The 22,726-nt window shown below is 38.4% G+C and overlaps 3 protein-coding genes across 4 annotated transcripts; 2 read left to right on the top strand and 1 right to left on the bottom strand.

Annotated features, from left to right (window-relative positions):
• Window positions 1-281: 281 nt before the first annotated feature.
• LOC137719404 (protein IQ-DOMAIN 21-like) lies at window positions 282-2,961 on the bottom strand. Its single transcript, XM_068458443.1, has 4 exons — window positions 2,820-2,961; window positions 1,704-2,009; window positions 1,183-1,560; window positions 282-1,096 (listed from the first exon to the last, which is right to left on the bottom strand). The coding sequence occupies exons 1-4, from the start codon at window positions 2,895-2,897 to the stop codon at window positions 446-448; spliced, it is 1,413 nt and encodes a 470-aa protein (XP_068314544.1). The 5' UTR covers window positions 2,898-2,961; the 3' UTR covers window positions 282-445.
• A 6,704-nt stretch (window positions 2,962-9,665) lies between these two features.
• LOC137721078 (protein DEFECTIVE IN MERISTEM SILENCING 3-like) lies at window positions 9,666-14,160 on the top strand. The gene is made up of 8 exons (XM_068460199.1): window positions 9,666-9,753; window positions 10,651-10,794; window positions 11,027-11,141; window positions 11,322-11,559; window positions 11,928-12,119; window positions 12,229-12,549; window positions 12,778-13,003; window positions 13,361-14,160. The coding sequence occupies exons 1-8, from the start codon at window positions 9,733-9,735 to the stop codon at window positions 13,400-13,402; spliced, it is 1,299 nt and encodes a 432-aa protein (XP_068316300.1). The 5' UTR covers window positions 9,666-9,732; the 3' UTR covers window positions 13,403-14,160.
• Window positions 14,161-15,262: 1,102 nt separating this feature from the next.
• LOC137720060 (uncharacterized) lies at window positions 15,263-22,162 on the top strand. Of its 2 annotated transcripts, none has more exons than XM_068459066.1 (13): window positions 15,263-17,895; window positions 18,099-18,214; window positions 18,357-18,456; window positions 18,561-18,693; window positions 18,796-18,859; window positions 19,151-19,922; window positions 20,006-20,332; window positions 20,447-20,791; window positions 20,879-20,951; window positions 21,056-21,141; window positions 21,263-21,382; window positions 21,687-21,757; window positions 21,868-22,162. In XM_068459066.1, the coding sequence occupies exons 1-13, from the start codon at window positions 15,592-15,594 to the stop codon at window positions 21,914-21,916; spliced, it is 4,560 nt and encodes a 1,519-aa protein (XP_068315167.1). In that variant the 5' UTR covers window positions 15,263-15,591; the 3' UTR covers window positions 21,917-22,162. The 2 variants fall into 2 exon arrangements, with proteins under 2 accessions (XP_068315167.1, XP_068315168.1); XM_068459067.1 differs by having other exon boundaries at window positions 15,264-17,895; window positions 21,840-22,162.
• The last annotated feature ends 564 nt before the right edge of the window (window positions 22,163-22,726 follow it).

Below are 22,726 nucleotides of genomic sequence, written 5' to 3'. Positions count from 1 at the left end.
AATCTCAAGAACCACTTCTGTCAATTTTAAATCCATGGAACATGAGAAATTATGACAATCTCAGAGACAGTTTTGACTAAATAGCCATTAAAACAAAAAAAAATCCAAAGCAGATCACCTATGGATGCAAATTAAATAGCCTTTGAAGAGTTAGCTAAGAATTCATCTATGATGAATTTCGGTTCATGCTATGGGCCAATCCATACTAGACAGTCAGAAAAAAAAGAAATTTGTATAATATTTTCTCTCTTTTTTTTTTCAGAAAAATACATATCACGAGACACAGGAACACAATTTTGTATAATATTTCACAATATATATATATAATCATTACAAAACCTCGTGGATCCATGCCCATAAAATAAATAATACGATGTTTGTTCATATCATAAGCAAAAAATGTCTTGCAAATGGAAAATTTATGTCACACCATATTAACTTGCACCTAACCGAAATTATGTCTCCAACCATGAACACCAAGCGGCAGGCCCCAATCCTCACCATGGGGTGAATCAGGCCCAAAGCCCACAACCCCTCTAGCATGCCCACGCGGACCATTACTTTTCGGGCTTGGGCTACTTGGGATCAGGTAGTTTGCTGTCCCTCCACCCGAGCTCGACGAATCGCAGCCCGACCCAACAACAGACCCCTTCCTCATTGAAGGGTTCCATTGAGGAGTTGACGGGCTGCGCTGCTTGCCCGAGCCTTGGCCTCGAACCTTGGCCTTCGCAGATTGGGTCGGGGACATGTAACTAGGGACGTTATTCGACCCTTGTTGGCGGTGTTGTCGGGTTGGATACGCATATGAATCAATCATGTCTGGATTGAGTGGGCTCATATTGACGTGAGGCGAGCTTGAAGGTGCGGTAGTGTCCATTTCAACTCTTTTCTCATACAAGTTCTTCCTTGTAGTTGTAGTGTTGATGGGTGTTCTGTAAGAGGTATCTCGAGTGCTTGAGTGGTGGTCTTGGTAGGGTTGTGATGACATCCACTGCTCGAGCCAATTCCATTCCCATTGGGCCTTCTCAGGCATATTGGATTCGAGCCCAAATCCAGGTCCATCTGAAATGGACTGTAGAAGTTGTTGTTGTTGTCTCTGTTAAACAAAATCGACACTTTATTAAACACTGTCACGCAAAATAAAAAGTAATTTTTCAGTGTGATCGTCACAAAATCACTTACATGATAACTATAAGCATAAGCGAGAGCCCTCTCTCTTTTCACCACAGCATCATTTTCCTTGAAACTTTGATGCCTTTGATGCCTAGTCCTATTCGTATTTTGCATTTCATATTTTCTCAGAGGACTCTCGAGCTTTTGCTCTTCCTCCTCCATTAATGCTCTTCTTTCTTCTTCTTCGTCGTAATCTTTCTGATCATGATCCTTCTTGTGATGCTTGTCTTTGGTTAATTCGAGTCTTCGAGCTCGTACTCTTGCTTGCACACGCACTAATGCCTGCATGCATCGCATTGTCATTTGCGCTTGCTTTCGTACGTTATACCCTCTCACCAATGCTTGCAACCTCACCAATCCCTTCAACGCACGTAGCGCGCGACGAGCCTAAAAAACAATTGATTTGTCACGAATTATCTCAGTAACAAGGTGAACATACAATTCGGGTATTGATGTCATACAGATCCTTGAAGTAGAATTTTAGAACAATGTACAAAAATATAGTAAAGATTAAGGTAAAGGGTAATTACTAGGTATCCTCTATAATATGACTGAATGAAGATTGCAGCTCTTTCTTCCCTAGAGTGACGCCCGTAACCGCTCAATCGGACAACTTTAGCGGCGGCCTGTGCTGCGGCAACAGCAGCTTCAGCAGCAGCTGCAGTTGCCACAGCAATAGCAATGGCATGGCTTCTATCTTGACGATCATTATTCAGAGGAGTTGACGACTCAATGGTTCTCTCATCGTTCGTGACGTCCGGTGAGCTCTTTGCCAGAAAATGATCTAATGACACCACTTCTGCTGCATCGTGCTGGCATTTCTCACCGATTTCCTTCTGAGATTAAATCATATTACGTAACAAGTATCATAATTCACACTAAAACCAACACTTAATTAGCAAATAAGTTAACTAATATATATTGATGTGATGGGTTAGGTGGCATGACAATAATAAGTCACGTCGAGTCATGTGCCTAGCCAGGAAAGATATAAAGCTTATAGTTACAGTATTATGTATGCATATGATGATGGTGATAGGGGACCATATAGTGTTGGGGCATGCATCTTGGTTGCGTTCCTGGTCCTAAAAATGCCAGAGCCGAAAGGGTAGCTCATGCATCTTTAATGTGAGGCAAACCATTTCACTTCACCTCCAAACAAACAAAGGTCACGATCTTGATAGTTGATATGTGTTTTCTTCTATATATCCAACCCAAATCATTAAGTTAATCATTTGCTAGCTCATATTGGTTTGTAATAAGATTACTAGAAGCCATTAGTGATTCATGAATACAAATTATGCGTACAAATTCGAGTTATATAACGGCAAAACAATGTGTTCACCTCTCTGTATCTAAGATTGAATCATCTCCAACAACAACGAAAAAACTCGAATCCCTTTTCAATAATTTATCTTAAATCATTATATTGCTTAAATAAAAAATGGATTAATTAGGTATAATAAATTGTATCATTGCTTGCCTTCTTGGTGTGATCATGATTAGTACAAAAACTTCACAGAAAATAAACTCAAAAGAAAAAATAATTTTGTGAAGAACAACTTTTTCTTTCGAATTAAGAAATTATATGAAAAACTATTTGAAAACTTGCCAAGAAAAATGAAAGAATGGAATTAAGAGAAAACCTTTTTTTCAGGCGAGTCCTTAGATTGTTTGAAAACTTTCTTGACGGAGGAGAACCAGCCGCTTCCTTTCTTCCCCATCTCCGGCCCGCCGGCCAAAAGATCAACTTCTTATTGCCGCCATCATATTGCTCTCATCTCACGGGAGCGCATACACACAAACACATATATATTTTTCAGAGTTCAGACATATATATATATGTATGTATTTATGTATATATGTGTATGTATATGTTTGTTGGGAAGTAGCCTCTCTCACAGACTGAGAAAATGAGCTGATAATATCAAGACTGAAGAGATCTAGAGAGTGAAAAGATGTCTGAGAGAGAGAGAGAGAGAGAGAGAGAGAGAGAGAGAGAGGGCCGAATGGGGAAGTGAGGAGTAGTAGTTTTGTGAGGGTGCGCAATCGCCGTTACTATTTAACGATTTCACGTGTGAATCGATCTTGTAGAAATTTGTAGCTACTTGTCCAGTACTAGTTAGTTACTACCTACGTACACTATGCATATGTATATATGATGCAGTTGGGGCTGACCCAATTTGGCGAGAAATTTTTTAATCCGGACACCTGTATGATTTATACACAAAAAAAAATCAGTTTGAAAGTGAAATTAAAATATAGATAAATAGGATGTTACGTGCATGCCTGTAATGATAATATGATATGATCGTTTGTATTCAAGAATTTCTTTAATATTGGACTTCTACTGCATCATTTAGAGATGCGAAGTAGGGTATTTCTAATAAAGTGGTAAAGGTTTTGATGTATATTTACAAATGATTAAACCTTTTTTTTTATTCAATACACAAACTACCAAACTTGTACAAGAAGCAAAAACAAAAGACTTTCCCTATCAAGTACAATATTAATTTAAGTAGTTGAAACTTCAAAGCCATTTTGCCCCCTACAAATACAAAAAGCAGAAAATAATTTCAAATAATTAAGGTGTTTTTAGTTGCAGAAAGAGAAGGACCATGGTAAGTGGTAAGCAGTGAGTCAACAGTGACCCAACAACACAAGACATCCTCTCAACATATTTGTCATGATATTTGGTTTCTTTCTCTGTGAAATACTTTTCATTTCTTTTTTATTTTTTTAAGATACATTGTAGCAATATTTTAAATTAATTATATATTATATTTTAATTTTTTCATACGTAACACATGATTAATTAATTAAAAATTACTACACAGTGTCATTATGTTGTATGAATTTTTTTCTCCTTCATCCCTGGTTGCAGCTCCGGCTCCGGCTCCGATTTTCATCAACCACCCTGGCGCTTTTGGCGTTGACCAAATTCTTTTTACAGCACAACCCCCACACTTTAACAAAATTATACGCTTCCGACTTAGCCAAACCCAAACATACTGATTTGGGGAAAACTCCAACTCCAACCCCCTTGTCAGTAGCCAACCATATTATTGTTTTTGTTATTTTCAACGAGAAATTATGTTCGTGTTGGTGCCATGTTGTAAAACTTATCATTATTCACCTGTGAAACACATAGATTTAAAATATCATTCAACTACTTCCTTTTGGTTATTTAAATAAGGGCCAATTTGGTATTGTTATACTTAAAAAAAAAAAAAAAAAAATTGATTCTGCTGTGTTGTGAGAATACGCTTATTTTTGCTGTTTCACGTTTTTTGTTTTTTTTTTTTCATCCAAAACTGTGAAAATAAGCTGTTTTTAAGTGTTTATTAAACATCTTTTTGAACTCAGCTTTTTTTTTTATACCCACTTTTTATAAAAGCACCTCAATACTAAGTGTGTTTTACCATTGGGTGTTACTTGTGAGGGAGGAGAAAGACCTAGTTAGAGCCAATGAGGGCTGGCTCAGTTGGTAAGGTTTTTGTATGTGTCGCCCCATCAAAGTTTGATTGTTACTAACAGCAATTGATGTTGGTGTGCGATCTATAAACATTTACGTAAATCTATACCTGCGTCAGCTAGTAGTTTGGTGCAACGTGTAAGTCCTTCCGGCTCGAGATTGTGGGTACATCTTGGCGTTGGTGAATATAGTAACCAATCTTCTCCTCCCAAACTTTTTACAACCACAAAAAGAGTTCATTAGATGTCATTCATAATAATAGTATCTCAAGTCAATATGAACTACCACATGAAAAAGTTAGACATTTGGCACTACGTGATGTTTGGATACAGCTACAATGATATTCACATGCAAGTAATTTTTCTTGATGCATGATATACCAAGCCAATACAAACTGCCATGTAAAAAGATTAAATACACAATGATGCGTAATTAATTTAAAATATTATCACGATAATATTTTTTTATTGTACTCTCAAAAGAATAGATTAGATTTGTCTGTTTTGATGAATTAAGAAACATGCAGTGTAACCTCCTTCAGTCATCTGCTGAGCTGTGTGAAGTTATATTAGACCAAAGTCCTGCGCAGAACCAAGCTTGAGGTAGTATTGGTTGTGGTTGAGACTTTAAAATCGAAAAATAAAAGAGTTTAATTAAGGTAGATATGACCTAACACTTGCATTTAAAGGGACATTCAAGCAAGATATAAAGAAAATGCTTCATTAGAAAGGAGAAAGAGGAGTCCCACAATCTCACCTTTAAGCCCTACTTTTGATGGATTAAATTATGACTGGTGAAAAGCACCTTTCAATATAGTTAGGGCTGGTTTGGTATTGTTGTGCTTTAAAAAAAAGCTGATTCTGCTGTGCTGTGAGAATAAGCGGCTATGAAATAAAGCAGCAGAGTGTTTGGTAAACTTTTTTGTAAAAGTGCTTTTGAAAAAAAAAACAGTATTATAGTGTTTGGTAAACTTTTATGTAAAACAGATGTGAAAAAAAACCGATTTTTCAAAGCTGGGTTTTGCAACTTCTTGTTTTTGGCTTTTTTTCATCCAAAACTGTGAAAAAAAGCTAAAACTGAATGTTTACCAAACACAAAAACAGCTCCTAGCTTTTTTTGATACCAGCTTTTTTCAGAATCACCTCAGTACCAAACCAAGTCTTAGTACTAGTTTGGTATCGATGTGCTTTTATAAAAAATGGGTATAAAAAAAAACTAAGCTAAAAAAGTGTTTGGTAAACACTTAAAAACAACTTATTTTCATAATTTTGAGAGAAAAAAAAGCTGAAAACGTGAAGCAGCAAAAATGAGTTTATTCTCACAACACAGCAGAAATAGTTTTTTTTTTCAAAACACAACAATACCAAACCAGCCCTAGTCATATTAATATAATCACTCAGCTTCAAATGAGAAATTTCTTAAATAAACTTATTTAACAGACATGGGGCTCATTTCATATTGTATTTCAACTAAACCGTCCAGCTTTAAAGTTTTGTCCAAATTGGTAACCATGACGTATTAGTATCTCTTTTGTTGTGTGATAGGTATATATTCTCATATTAATTAGTATATCTTTCAACTAGTAATTCATATCACGTAATCAGGGAGATATTGTTACATACGAGAGAATCCCTCATTTGCACAGATGAACCACAAAAACTCATATATGGCTTTAGACTACTTGGAATGGTGCTTCCAAAGTAAGACCATGCACTAATTGGTCTCTCCACGTAATTATCATTATAGTCAAGCAATAATGTATCTTATCCAAGTTACCTAATGCAAGTTGATGGAATGAGATGGTGGTGTTCAACTACCTAAACTAAGAGGTCTCAACTACTACTAATTGTTATCATCATGTATTTACCTTCCTTTAATTCTAATTAAGATTTGGTAAACTGAATTTCTTGTTGAATCTTTACTTATCAAGTAGTTAATCTCTTTTATTTCATTTTTTAGTTAATAACTAAACAACAACGGATAATTACTTATTTGTGTTTGTCGCATTTGGTTATGACTCAATATCTTGCATCGGAAGAATAACATATTTTCTAGTAGTTATGAGGACCCTTCCTTTACAAGTAGTTTAAGACATAATTGGGGTCGACCATTTATAGATTAATGAGAGTGTGCTCGAAATACGGAGTGACACTACTTGTTATTATATAAGTAGTGAGATACTTATGTTAAAAAATTAATAACTTAAAAAGTAAAACGCTCCCATTAATATAATGACATCCAGTGTACCACCATATTCCGAACACAATGAAGAACTTCTCATGGATTAACATGTTAATTGCATATCTTAGAGTGGTTTGAGAGCATTAAACGGGTAGCACCGCAGCTTTATCGGGTTAGGTTACTTGGCTGCTACACCGAAGTTTGTATGGTCTGTTTTTGGAGAGATTTTTTTCAAGTTCAGGGTACTAAGCAGTATTACATAGGGGTGGGGACGAGTCGAATCACAAGAAAGCGTTGAAGAAGGCCAGGAAGAAATTGAAGAAGTAACAGAAGCTGATAACAAAGATGGCGGAGGAGTTTCAAAAGAAAATGACTGCAGTATAGATTACAGTTGAGAAATGAAGAGTCTCTTCTTACTTCTCCAGTTACTTGTTCATAGGTTCTTACGTTTCGGGTCCGATAACACGGTTGTTTTGTGCACACAGGAAGTGCTACAAGTAGTGTGTATATATTTGTCCGTCGTAGGAATCACTGATGACCTGTAATTAGTTTTGCAGCACTGACATTGGCTTCATGTTCTTCTGAGTTATATATATATATATATATATATATATAGTTGCAGTGGTTGGAGTGTATGATGTTATGCAAAATATCAAATTCATTATCCTTTTGATTTACTGTCGTTTGATTCTCTTTTAGTTCATAGGATACTGAAAAATCATAATATTTCGATTTATCTTATAAGAGAGAAACTTTAGAAAGAGGATCCCGCTCTACTGTTTATGTTGAAGTGGGATACTTGATAGGTTGTAGTATGTCATCCATATAACTGCTGCAGTATCGTTGCGTGCGGATATGAGATGTTGATATCAATGTCAAATTGTCAATAATGCTTCAATATGGATGTTAACATGTTAGTAATAGTGTAAAAAAAATGTCTTGATACATTGTTAGATAGATTTGCAGCGGTTTATGATGTACTGCAACTTACGTGTATGAACACATTTTTAGAAAATGAGAGAGAGAGAGAGAGAGAGAGAGAGAGAGAGAGAGAGAGAGAGAGAGAGAGAGAGAGAGAGAGAGAGAGAGAGAGAAGAGTAGGAGGTTTTTGTTTTTGTTTTTTTTTTTAATACTGGAGGTATTTTAACATCACATGTAAGTAAGACTTCAATAAAAAACAGTAAAATTTGGACATGTGAAATTACATTATTGCTCATTATTTTTTTTTGTGTGATAGATGACTAAGTAGTATTTTCACCCTCTTTTGATTGACAAAAAGGGTTTCATTAATTAATAGAGATAATATGTCATCTTACATTGTCACATTCGGGGCTCGACTCCACCGTAGCACGATATTGTCCGCTTTGGGCCCCTATCACACCCTCACGGTTTTGTTTTTGGAAACTCACACGAGAACTTCCCAGTGGGTCACCCATCATGGGATTGCTCTCGCGCGAACTCAACTCCGAAGTCAATGAACTCCCAAAATGCCTCGTGCTAGGTAGATATGAGAATATACATATAAGGCTTATAAGATCCACTCCCCTAGGTGGGATGTGAGATGTAATAATCTACCCCCCTTAGGGGCCCGACGTCCTCGTCGGTACACTTCCGGCTAGGGATTGGCTATGATACCAAAATTTTCACATCCCGGGCTCGACTCCACCGTAGCACGATATTGTCCGCTTTAAGCCCCTACCACACCCCACTTCCGGCTAGGGATTGGCTATGATACCAAAATTGTCACATCCCGGGCTCGACTCCACCGTAGCACGATATTGTCCTTTTTGAGCCCCTACCACACCCTCACGGTTTTGTTTCTGGGAACTCACACGAAAACTTTCCAGTGGATCATCCATCCTGGGATTGCTCTCGCGCGAACTCACTTAACTTTGGAGTTCTTACGGAACCCGAAGCCAGTGAGCTCCCAAAAGTGCTCGTGCTAGGTAGAGATGAGAATATACATATAAGGCTTATAGGATACACTTCCTTGGACGATGTGGGATGTAACAAACACCCTTGCCCAAAGTATGGATTTCAATATATCCTTTGATTTTTGAAAAAAAAAATACATCCTTTGATTTACGGTCTTCCAACATCACTAAAAATAAATTTTCAATTCTTTAAAATAGGTGAATAAAAACTAATTTTCACTCCAACTAACTGAGAATTAAGATCAATACTCGTTACCAAAATTAATTTTGATTGACATTTTTTTAAAATCACAAAATGTTGATTATATTTATATTAATATGAAAAAATTTTGTGACCTCAAATAAATTAAATTTCGATAGCATTGACATGAAAAAGATTTTATATTTTGAATTAATGTTTTCTTTTTCGAAATTGCTTCTGTTATGTCATAAGAATAAATAACTATGAAGAGAGCAATTAAAAGTAATTAAATATTTAGTAAAATATAGTGCTAAAAGTGCTTTTATAAAAAAATAATAATAATTGTCAATATAAAAATTTCATTACTTGGTATTGTTCGCTTGCTTTAGATGAAAAAAGCTTTTTTTTAAGAAACATACGAAGAGTTGCTTCTGCTTTATGTTGTTTTAGATTCATTAAAAAAAAAAATTATATTGCAACACAATTAAGGTTTCAACTTTTCTAACAAACTGCTTTAAAAAAAAATTAAACAATCCTAAACCAACCTAAAGACAATTAAAAAAGCTATAGAATTCCACTTTATTCGTAAGTGATCAAGTTACGGCCCTTGGATCATATGGGCCTAACTATACCGGTGGATCCAATTTGATCCAACGGTCCTCGATTCCGCCGAGGAGAATAAGGCCCAACTTTATAACTCAGAAAATCAGAGACAGTTGCAGCTGGAGAGAGAGAGAGTGACTCAGTGAGCGAGAGCCACCGGCGAGAACACTGAGTCAACTCGGAAGATGTTCCAACCCAGCAACCAGGTGAGAACCCTATAAATTTTCATTCTCTGCCCTCTGTTTGGCAGCCCAGAAAATGCAAGAAAACAACTGGGTACCTCTCTTAGGTTGTAAAGTTTCAAAATTTTCTCTGCTTCTCTCCTCTCTTGAAGCATTTTACCAGCCAGTCAAACGCCCAGCATAGAATTAGCTGTGGTAATTCAAATGCATGTCGTTATTCTCTTCGCCATTGATTTTTCCTGCTTCGAATGCCAAAAAATTAAACCTCAATTCGGTGCTCAATGCAATTCTTTGATTTTTAAGAGCTTTTTGGTAACTGAGTTTGGTTAATTTTCTCGAGTTTTTAGCTTTACAATTAAATTTTCCGGTACTGTAAGCTTCCAAGAGGAAGAAGAAAGAATGGAAAATCAGCATGCATCTTTGCATTTTCGGCATTGGCAGTTTTATGGGGAATTTGGTGCTTATAAATTGCTTGAATTAAGTTTTCGAATTGACCCTTTAGAGGCGTTTGCGATTTGTAGTCTGAAACCGCGGTCTTGAATTGCGTAAATTCTTTCGTGGCATGAGGCGTTAGTGTTCTAAAACAATTTTCCGGTTGATTTAGTTTTCGCTGTAGACACTGCCGTTAATTTAAGAACTTGAGGCATAGAAATATGTATGTGCCTTGCTGCAGTGGTGACTGGATATTGTTTGCAGGCCTTTCTTGTTGGTAAAGAAACATATTGAACATTTAGAAAACCCTGTGCTTGTAGGTGCTAGTTTGTACTTCCAGGAACTTATTAGCGAGCGGAGATCACTTCTAAGTTGTGCTCATTTTTTTTCGTGCCCAACGTCAAACTTAATGAACAGTCTGCATAGTCTGTGTACGTGCATTTTGGTTTCTGTCTGTACTATTTATGCTATTTAATCATTCTTTTGCAGGTTCCAGGTCAGCCGACGCCATTGTCTGTTCAAGATCCTGCAGCTTTGATGCAAGTAGATAAAAAAGAAACTAGTGTAGTTGTGCAGGATGAAGTCAAAACTGAAGGCTTCTCGCAAGCAGAATCCATCATCTATTACACTAAGGTCGTACAAGAACCTATGCTCGAGACCCTTTATATTTTGATATACCATGCATTTTGGTAATATATAGTTGATATTTCACCTTGCATTTCATTCGAGGTAATTAATTAATCATAACAAAATTGTAGCATTTCAATGTTTTTGTTATTCATGATTAATGAAATTATTGTGGAGGATCCTTTTTTGAGCAAGGATGGATCAAACTAACTGACTTTCAAAGAGCTAATCTATGCAGAAACTTCAAGACGATTTACAAATGATGGGAATGAAAATTAAACAACATGAGGACAACATAAAACTGCTGAAGTCTCAGAAGCACAAACTAGATGACTCTATTCTCGATTTGCAAGGTACAATATCTTCTTTTTCTTCTTCCTCCACTATCTACATTTCATTGGTGATGTAATAAATCTAGTTCAAACAAGTGAACTAAAAATGTTAATAAATATGTAAGCACACAGTTCGGAATTCTTTGTTGGGCACTTTTTCCTTTGTTCCCATAGCTTCTCTACTGAAGCATTTCCTTTCAGTTATTCTAGGCAAGTATCACACCTCAACCACTCCTAAAATCGAAGATGATGGCCATTCTTGCCGTAAAAGTGAGGAGGAAACTACTGAAAAGATTCTTCAGCAGGAGAAGTCTGCCGCAGGCATTTTATGGCAGTTGAAAACTCGTCATGGTACTCAGGCTGCCCTTCTTTCCCCGATCAAGGATGTCGTGGGTATTGTTGGTATGCTTGGCAAAGTAGAGGATGATAATCTTAGCAGGTCAAAGTTCCCATATTGTTTGTTGTTACTTATTTCTCAAGTTGTGAAATTGTGCTTTAGTCATTAGTTGTGTCTCTGCTTTTCCGTGCATTTCACTACTAGTCCTTTGATTTTGGATAGTGAGGGGTGAGTTTAGGTGCCATAGTACTGCAATAGATATGTTTGTTGTAATAGAGATGGAATTTTACTGACCAGGTGTAAACGGATCCATTAGTTTAGGGGCGGTGTAGAATGAGCACATTGATAACACCTGGCCATGAAAATGTTTCTAATTGACCCCCTCTCCAGCTCTCCCCTTCCCACCCTATCTATCTAGGCCAATAACTATACCAGACCTAGTTTTCATTCCGCTTATTTGGGATGTGCAGGATTTTTTCAGAGTACTTAGGGATCGAGACTATGTTGGCAATTGTCTGTAAGACTTATGAGGGTGTTAAAGCTCTAGAAGTGTATGAGAATGAAGGCTGCATAAAGAAATCTGCTGGTCTTCATGGACTTGGTTCATCCATTGGTAGGACATTGGAAGGCCGATTTCAGGTCATTTGTCTTGAAAATTTAAGGTATGTGTCCTATATACTGTCATACCTCAAGCAATCTGAACAAGTATTGATTTGTAAACTTCATTATATCGACTATGAAGTCAAATTCTTTTATTTTTCTTTTCTGCAGACCATATGCTGGTGCATCTGTGCCCGATGACCCACAGATGAGGCTTGATATTATAAAGCCTAGGTTAGCCAATGGGGGGTGTCCACCTGGATTTCTTGGTTATGCTGTAAATATGATTAATGTGGATAGCACTAACTTATATTGTCTCACAGCCACTGGATGTGGCCTAAGAGCGACTTTATTTTATAGCCTCTTTGGTCGCTTGCAAGTATATAAAACAAGGGCAGATATGGTTCCTGCTCTTCCTTGTATTAGTGATGGAGCCATTTCTTTAGATGGCGGGATGATTAGGTCAACTGGTGTGTTTTCTCTTGGCAACCGGTAAGAAGCTCTGCCAATAAATGAAATCAAAAACTAAATTTAACCCCATATTATATTGAAGTAGTTTTGTCACACCGTCTTTTGAAACCACTTTTGAAAATTTTAACGTGCAAACAATTTAAGATATATATAACTTTTGAAATGTCTAGATATTGTGGTCATTTGTTAATGCTAACAAGGATTTTGTTTGCTGCTAACGTCTTAGTTTTTAAACATATCTGATGTCAGGGAAGATGTAGATGTGAGATTCCCCAAACTGTCAGCAACATCAGGCCTACGCAAAAACTATCTCGAGTCTGAAAGACAAATCAACGAGTTGAAGTGGAAAAAAGACAAACTGCAGGAAGATATGAAGAGTGAACAATCATTATTGGACAACGCAAAGTTCAATTTTGACAGAAAGAAGCAAGATTTTCTCAAGTTCCTGGCTGATAGCTCATCATATGTAACGCAGGTAACACCCGTAACATATCTTAACTAACAATAAAGTGCAGTACAGTCGTAAAAGTAACCTGCCATGTGCCTTCAGTTGCAGGCACCAACCCGATAAAAAGAAATTATTAGACTAGTGCTGGATTCTAGGACCCTTTTTCATTCAGTCCGTCGGCTGTGTTAAATACGTTTTCATCCATTATTGTGGGAAATTAGGGAATATGGATAGTTATATAAATCGTGGATACTGAAGTAAATCATTTCAAACTTGCTATTGCACTAGACAGGAGCCCGTATTGAGTAGTTTATCATCTGTGTAGTTTTGCTTTATTTTCCTTCCTTCGTCAATGAGTTTTAATTGCGGCCTTTATCATTGCAGCATCAACTTTATGCACCGCAAAGCAGAATGACCCCGAGGTGACAACTGACATAAATTGAAGGAACGAGGCACCGTCGAACCAAACAGAAGGGAGAGCCTTCAGATCTTTGTCCAGTTGAGTGTCTGGCGGAGGATCACGTTTTCATCTATGTTTTAGAAAGCCACAAAAGCCTAGTGGGAAAATGCATATTCTTTTAGTCAAGTGGGGGGCTCGTTTGTTGTAGTTTAGGGCCTCGTAGAACTAGAATTAGGTAGAGGAATTTTTCTATTTGTTTCTCCTCTCAAATGCTTGTGACTTTGTGATAAAAATGTATGCACCATTTTTCCATACGAAGACGACCTATCTACTAGGATAGAAACTTAACACCCTATCTGCTAGAATATCGAGCTAAAATTCGAAGGGAAGTTCTCCTTGCAGGAGAGGACTGGCCATATGACCCGGCGAGGAAAGAAATGAAAACCAAGAGGAAAGGGCACGCGGTTGACAGGATGGCCTAGGAGAAACGGGAGAACACTGAGAGGCTGATGGCGAAGATGCCGCAAATGCTGGCCGATTTCAAGAAGCGCAGGTGGGAAAAGAAGATGAAGGAGGAAGAGAAGGCCAAGGACTGCTTGTCTGAGATGATGATGCTGTTGTAGTTTTGCCTGCGTGTTGAATGCTTGCTAGAACTACTTAGAAGATAAATGTGTTCGGATCATCGGTGTATAAATACCAACATTTCGTTCTGTTGGCTATTGTTTTTCTTTTAGGACCTCATTGATCAAAAGTGTGCATTGCAGAGCAAGAATATGGCAGCGTACGCTAGACGTTATCTAAAACTAGACGTTATCTAAAACTAGACGTTATCTAACAGACCACAAAACCTTGCCGTTAGAATAGCCTGGTAGTTTCATATTTAACAGTTTCAAGGGACTGCTGAAGGGTAACGACAGGTCTTATGAAGTCAAAGATTCCAGTCCGAGGAAATCACGACGAATAAAAAGCTGACTTGTCAGACTCAAAAAAATTAAAAAAAGGAAACTCTTATCAGATGTGGCCGCCCTAGTGGACTGAGGGAAAGGGATGATCCCTTCATTTTTAATCTATCAAGTTTAAGAATTCGGATCATTGAAATTTAATCTAATGATTATAAACAGAGTTTACTTTAAAAGTTATAATAACTTTAGCCATTAAATCAAATTTTAATAATCCGAATCCTCAGACTTGGTGGATTTGGTAAAAGGGATCCGGAGATGATCTCTTTCTTGGAATGAGGATCCTTTTCGGATCCTCAAATCATGTCCGTTCATCTTAAATCGTGTGGCCAAAAATCATTTTAAATACTTTTATTTTAAATTAAATATAAATAGTATTTAACGAAAACTGACCGTATAATATACAATGATTTAAGGATCCTCAGAATCCTAGTAAAGGGAATCCAAAGATGATCCTCCTGGACACTAGTGTAACATGAGATCACATAGATTTTAGTTGTGTCAGCTCACTTCCGGTTACGCCACTATTGTCTTGTCAAAATAGTCACGTTTTATTGGAAAAAATTAAAAATATAAATGACTTTTTTTTTTTTTTCCTTTTTTTTTTCACACCCCTAATTGTAAAAGTGTTCCAAATTTTAAATATTTTAACTTTTTCACATGTCATGATACGATTGATTTCAACGTTAATTCATTTCTATTTAATTTTAAATGAGAGTTTTTTCGTTTCTTAAAATAAAAAATTAGAAATCAAATTATAACTGACGTCATTTTCCCAAGTCATTTTCCTCCACCTCTTGCCAACAAAATAAGATCACATGGACAGTTTAATAGAGAAATTTTTTAATACGTCGAGGACATGATATGGTACTTTAAGTGTCATAAAATTTGGTGTCACGAAATTTATTAGCGGCACACTGAAAAATCTCTGGGTTCCAATCCACCACCTATCCATGAAAACGACGTCGCCCAAAGTTACACATGGGTGTTGTCTGTCCCTTCCATCTGAAAAAAAAGCCAGAAAAGATGGTTCGAATGCCGAGGGACTTCTCGGTGTCTGTTCGGCCCAACAACATTTAATGTCCCAAAACAATAGTAATTACGAGTAACAGAAACACAAAACAGTAGGCAGTTTCGTTTCGTTTTCCGAGGTGGTTTTTTGAATGTTTGATCATTTTCATGTTGTAAGAACTTGGAATTCTGTGAGCTGAAGCGGTATGTCTGGTTGCAGCTGAGGAGTGAGCGGTTAAAGGAGGATGGAGAAGGTGGTGGAAGAAGCGGAGAGGAAGAGGAAAGCTCAGGAGGAGGTTGGGAATGGTGAAAATGGCGGGGGAGCTGAGGGCGGTGAACAGAGGCAGAAGAGAAACAGGCAGGAAAGTGGTGAAATTTTGGGAAATGGGGATCTGGGTGTTGCAGGGGAGGTAGCTGAAGGGTGGTTCGGCGGTGGAAACGGCGGCGGGCTGAGTGTTGGGGATGAAATTGCGCGCCTTTTTGGTGAAGTGAGTGGCGGCGGCCTTGGGATTGATGGTGAAGGTGTGAGCTTTTGGGGTGGTGGTGGTGGAGATGTATGTAAATTTGGCGGTCAAGGTTTTGGAATTGAAGAATTTCGAGGTGGCTTCGGCGGAGCTGGTTCTGGAAATGGAGGTAAGATTTTGGGTTGTGAGAATTTTGGATTTGGGTTTGTTGGAAATAAGGACCCTGGTGGCTGTTTGGGTCTTGACGGTGGTGGCGGAGGCATTGGGTTTTGGGGTGGTGAGCATTCTTGTAGCGGACTTGGCGGTGGTGTGGGAAATCAAGATGTTGGGTGTGATCTGTATGCTTGTGAAAATGCCGGTGAGGGAATTCAAGGCCTGTTTGGTGGTGGAGTCAGAGGCGGAGCCGCCGGGCTTTTAGGCGGTGAGAGTGGTTTGTTATGGGGTGGTGAAAGAGATCAGGGCTGCTTGAGTGGAAATGCGTCTGGAAATGGAGGTGGAATGGTGGAGAGTCGAGGTGAATGTGGCGAAGATAGGCGTGGAAAAACTGCTAAAGAAGAGGGGGTTGGGTCGAAAGGGAGGCGTGGGAGGCCGAAAGGATCAAAGAACAAGAAGAAAGTTGTTGGTGCTGAAGAGGGTGTTGTGCAATCGAGTGGAATTGCTGCAGAAAATGTGGGTGAAGGCGAGATTGTGAGGCCAAAGAGCAGGCAAGGTCGACCGAAGGGGTCCAAGAACAAGAAAAAGAACAACCTTGCAGATGATGAAAATGAGGGTATGCCTGGTGAAAATGTGGGTGGAGAAGGGACTGTGAAGCCACAGAGTAAGCAAGCTCGACGAAGGGGTTTCAAAATTAGAAAGAAGGCTATTGTGAATGATAAAATTGAGGCTTTGGCGCCCGTTGTGGGTGACGAAACTAAGGAATTGATTGCCATAGCCACCACCAGCAATGAAGTTGGGAATGAGATCGTTCGGCCAAAGAAAAAGGTTGGTCTACCAAAGGGTTCAAAGACTAAGAAAAATCTTATAGGAGAGGAAAATCATGGCATGTCAATATTAGGGGCTGAGGGCATTGACATATCTGCTCCGCCTATCGGTTTGAAGAAAGAAATGCTTGATCTCATGTGTGAACAAAGCGAGAAAATGGAAGTTAAAGTGTGCAGTGGTTATGAAGTTGGAGATGGGATTGTGCGGTTGAAGGCAAAGCGTGGTCGTCCTAAGGGTTCAAAGAATAAGAAGAAAAATGTTGGTAATGATAGTAAGATTGAGGTTGTCTGTTCGACAGGGCTGGAGGATGAGATCATTATTGGAGAAGAAATGGGGAGATTGCCAAGTGGAGCCACTTCTGAGGATGTTCAGATGAAGAAGAAGCGTGGTCGGCCAAAGGGTTCAAAGACTAGGAAGAAAAATATTGTAGGTGAGCCAATTCAGGAAACGCCTGGTGATATAGTAGTTGGCAATCACGGTAATGGTGAAGATGCTTCCGTGACGGGTTTGGAGAATGAGATGCCTATTCTTTTGGGTGAGGAATATAAGCGAATGCCTGTGGAAGCCTCTGGTAATAATGAAGGAGGAAATGAGGACGCCCAACAAAAAGATAGGCATGGTCGATCGAAGGGTACAAAAACCAAGAGACTAAATGCTGCTGCTAGAAAACACCGAAGGCAGGAAGGGGAAAACGTTGAAAAAGTTGATGGTGGAGATGAGAGATCAGAGAAAAAGCGCGGCCGACCTAAGGGTTCAAAGAAAAAGAGACAAATTCTTATTGCTGAAGCTTGGAGTAAGATTGCAGCACTGCAGCATCAAAGTTCAGCATCTGCATTGGAGGTAGAACATCAGAAAGAAAAGGATTTGAAGGAGGACTTCGGTTTCCCTGTGGAGCAATTGAAAAACTCTCTTATGGAAAAACATTATCATAAGAGGCCTAGAGGGAGACCCCGGAAGGACTTCGGTTTCCCTGTGGAGCAGTTGAAAAACTCTGATGGTATAGAAAACAATTGCCATAAGAGGCCTAGAGGGAGACCCCGGAAGTTCAACAACCAGCATCCGATTGCCACTGAGTTTAACAGGGGAAAATCTACTGATATGTGGGTGAGTTGTCCTACATTCAATATTTCCTAAATTGATTAACTATCTGAACAAGCTTATTAGGATGTTACTCATTTGAACAAGCCACTTCTCTTTGTACAAATATCCTGTGTCTTTTCCCTACATATAGAATATATATACCTTTACAAGTTAATTCAAATCTTCTATTGCAATGCATTTTAACAGTTTTTTTCTTCTTCTTTTAGGATGATAAAAAGGAGAGTTTAATGTGCCACCAGTGCTTGAAGAATGGCAGAAAAGGTGTCGTTGTTTGTTTAAACTGCAGAAGGAAACGCTATTGCTACGCTTGCCTTGCAAAGTGGTAATTCCAATTCAATGATCATTTGGTTGTCACAATGTAAACTTTTCTGTTAATTGTCGATTAATATGAATGTTCTTTCATCTCGCTGATATGAATGAGTCTCATCAAACGTTTCTGATGGTATGTTCATTCAAATGAATAGGTATCCAGACAAGACAAAACAGGACATAGAGATTGCTTGTCCATATTGTCGTGGTAACTGCAACTGCAGAATATGCCTCAAGGAGGATTTAGTTGTGGTGGTGTGGGCCGTACCTTGATTTTCTTCTTCTTTTCGTCTCGTTTCTTCCTGCCCTAGGAAAGCAATTTTTTCCTTTTTATACCAAACAAAGTACTTGTTTTACAGGCTGGGAATGAAGAAACAGATGCAAATGTTAAGTTGCAAAAGTTGCTTTACTTGCTATGCAAGACACTTCCTCTCCTTCGGCATATCCAACAGGAGCAGAAATCTGAGTTAGATGTGGAATGCTGTTTGCGGGGTATTGTAATATGATTTGTTTTCCTTTTTAACTTTCATTTTATATGCTAGATTGATGGTTCAGAAATATTTAAGGACAGGTTTTCCGTACTTGTTCTTATAGGCGTCCAATTGACAGAGGAGGACTTCACGAGGTCCATACTAGAGGATGATGATCGAGTGTATTGGTATCATCTTATTCGACCTTATGATTGAAGTTGAAATACTACTTATCTATGAAGTTACTTTTTCAGGAATTTCATAAATGTGTACGTTAATGTAATCAGTTACGTTGATAAATAAAATGGTTACTCTGTTACCATCTTACTAGGTAGGTTTGGACTTGACCGATCACATAGTTTTCTGGGGGGTTACTTACCAATGAGTACTGGTGTTCATGAATATCCTACGATTTGAGTAAAATGTATTTTAGTTTCATTCATATGGTACAAGTTTGTGACCGTGAACAAATTCTACAGTGACAATTGCAACACATCCATTGTCAATTTCCACAGAAGCTGCCCCAATCCTGATTGTTCTTACGATCTCTGTCTCACTTGTTGCTCGGAACTAAGGGAAGGATGCCAGCCTGGAGGTGGTGAAGCAGAATCATCTTGTCAGCAGTCTTTTCAAAGAGTATATGGTAAAGGCACAGTCACAAATGGCCAGATTCCTGCTAATGGGAATGTATCACAGAGCGAAATGGCTGTACCATTAAATGGGTGCACAAGTGACATGTCATCTGATTTTCCTGATTGGATAGCGGAGGCTGATGGTAGGATTCCTTGTCCTCCTAAAGCACGGGGAGGTTGTGGTGCCCAATTACTTGAACTGAGACGTATCTTTGAAGCTAATTGGGTTGAAAAACTAATTTTGAGTTCCGAGTACCTCACTATCAATTATCAGGCACCAGATATTGATTTTTCTCGAGGATGTTCTTTGTGCCATTCTATCAGTTCTGCTGGAGATGGAGTAAAAGCTTCTGAAGTAAGGCAGGCGGCTTATAGGGAGCACTCCCATGATAACTTTCTCTACTGCCCAAATTCTGTTCATCTGGGGGACAATGATATTGAGCATTTCCAGTTACACTGGACGAGAGGCGAACCTGTTGTAGTTCGGAATGTACTAAAAAAGGCTGCTGGCCTGAGCTGGGAACCAATGGTTATGTGGAGGGCTTTTATTGGGGCGAAAAAAGTATTGAAAGAGGAGGCTGTCAGGGTCAAAGCCATTGATTGCCTTGATTGGTGTGAGGTACGTGGTGGACTTTCAACATGTTGAATGCAGATTTCATCTCCCCTATATTTGTTTAACTGTCTTTCAATTTGGCACTGCAGGTTGAGATTAATATTTTTCAGTTCTTTAAGGGCTATATAGAGGGCCGTAAGTATAGCACTGGGTGGCCAGAGATGTTGAAGCTGAAGGATTGGCCTGCATCAAATTCCTTTGACGAGTGTTTACCAAGGCATTTTGCCGAATGTATTGCCATGCTTCCATTTTGTGACTATACCCATCCCAAATCGGGTGTTCTAAATCTTGCGACTAAGCTTCCTGTTGCCTTAAAGCCAGACTTGGGACCAAAGACGTACATCGCTTATGGAACAATGGAGGAGCTTGGTAGAGGTGATTCAGTAACAAAACTGCACTGTGACATTTCTGATGCGGTACACAATTAATCAACTTTAGATTTGTTCTTTATTAGCTATTGTTGCCTATCGTTCTCATTTTTCTATGCAATTCCACTGCTACTTCAACCGTTTTTCACAATTTCTGTTTAGGTTAATGTGCTGACACACACAACGGAAGTAAAGATTCCTCCACGACAGCGGAAAATCATCAACCAATTACAGAAGCAATATGAAGCTGAAAATGAAATAATTGAAAGGAATTCATGTAACGAATATCTTGAGCCTTCTAATTTGACAGAAGACATGAAGTTTGTCAATGCCCTGGAGTCCAGTTCAATTCCAACTAGAAATGCTCGAAGTAATGATACTTCAGAGGTTGTATATGGAGGTGCTGTGTGGGACATTTTCCGTCGCCAAGATGTACCCAAGTTAAAAGAGTACCTACAGAAGCATCACAAAGAATTCTACCACATCAGTAATTCCCCCGTGAATTCTGTACGTATCATGGCTTGTCCCATTTTCAAATATTACTTTGAATTAAGTCGTTTCTAAGTTGATGTGCTGCACTTGAATTTGCTTCAGGTTATTCATCCTATTCACGACCAGACTCTTTATCTTAATGAGAAGCATAAAAAGAAGTTGAAGGAAGAGTTTGGTAAGGAGTTGCGTGCATTTAGCAAGTCATTCTTGTTAACCAGAATTATAACCGAGTAATTCTTGCTTGACGAGTTATTAACTGTGAATGTGAATTACTTTCAGATGTTGAGCCTTGGACATTTGAGCAACACCTCGGCGAGGCTGTTTTCATTCCTGCTGGATGCCCACATCAAGTGCGAAATAGGAAGGTGAGATTTCCTCCCATTGATTTGCCAATTTATCACGACTTACTTTCTTTAGCAGCGCTAGATTATCAATATTCATGTAATGTATCAAGTTTGACACTGTCTTCATTTTCTCTTCTCTCAGTCATGCATTAAAGTGGCCCTCGATTTTGTTTCCCCCGAAAATATTCAAGAATGCATCCGACTAACAGAGGAGTTTCGCTTGCTTCCGGAAAAACATAGATCCAAGGAAGATAAATTGGAGGTAGTGTTAATTTGGATTGGTCCTGGAGCTCATCGTTAGGTGGTTTTGCATCCCGAATAATCTGATCGTAATAGGTTGAACTATTAGTTTTGCATGCAGGCAGCACTACGATTATATGATTTTCGTATTATGTCTGGTTACAGAAAACTTGTATATTTCTATACGTTAGCAAAGAAGTATACCTGCACAGTGAAAATGCTACGGGCTTAATCTTATATTGTCTCCGTACAATGTATACGATACAAGGCAAGAATGCGGCATGTCTGGAGTTGTCTCTTGGGCTTAACGATTTTGCTGTTTTCAGGTGAAGAAGATGGCGCTATTCGCAGCGAGTGATGCTATAAATGAAGCCAAAAATCTGATGTCAAAAAAAGAGTGAGGGGTCTTTCTCTGAAGCTCATTATCCAATGCCGAAAAATAACAATCTCATGATGAAAGTTCTTGTGTCTGTTCACAGATTCTGATTGTTTTCGGGGACCCTGCAGTTCATTAAACGGAGCGTGGGAGCTTAGGAGGAGCAGCCATTCCGATTGAAAGTGCCCGTCGGAGATATCGGTTTAACGTTGTAGAGTTGAGGATTATGAAAGCTTTGCTTGTAGAGAAGTGATCTTTCACCTTCTTAGCTTGCATTGTAACTATTTCATGTAAAGATGTAAATGATAATGTTTAGATTTCTTCGTAAATAAGCCCCTTTTTTCCAAAAAGGGGACCAGCTAGCGTCACGGCAGTCCACCCTTCTCTCGTTAATAAGCCCCTATTTTGATGTGTTCATTTGTCACTTTTTTGATAATTCACAAGTTTAGGCAATCTCGAATGGAGAGGATTAAAGGTCTAAAAGCTAAAAAATCGCTTGAAAATTCCTCTCTAATTGATGGCTGGTTATAAGCCTATAATTATATGGAGCTTATTAGATCATTAATTGTCTAAAAGGCATTAGTCTGACCAAATGTAACCTCTCATTGGCCCTTTTTGGGGTCCATTTGAACAACTAGATTTGAAAACGGTTAATGGTAGTTTAATTAAATTAATCAATAAATTTAAAGTTAAAACTAATAAATCATTACGGAGGTTACGTTCAACCCTTTGGTTGAAGATTGTGTGTGAGTATGGGTTGACATTGTTTATTTCAAAATAACTTCTTGGAAAATGAGTAAATGAGTTGTTCTATGATTTCTTATAGCAAGTGACATAAAGTAATCATACTTATGCACTATGATAGAAGTTCGATTTTTACTGATTTTCTTTCATCTAATAACTAACTATTTAATCCAGTAATGCTATACTTCTACTGAAAAGAAAAAATATGAGCACTGAGTTGCTCTAAGTCCGGACTCATCTCAAACC

This window comes from Pyrus communis, chromosome 16 (genome assembly GCF_963583255.1).
Source record: "Pyrus communis chromosome 16, drPyrComm1.1, whole genome shotgun sequence".
In the NCBI taxonomy this organism is placed as follows: Eukaryota; Viridiplantae; Streptophyta; class Magnoliopsida; order Rosales; family Rosaceae; genus Pyrus; species Pyrus communis.
The sequence above is the reverse complement of the archived record's forward strand: the minus strand, read 5'-3'. Positions and strand labels throughout refer to the sequence as shown.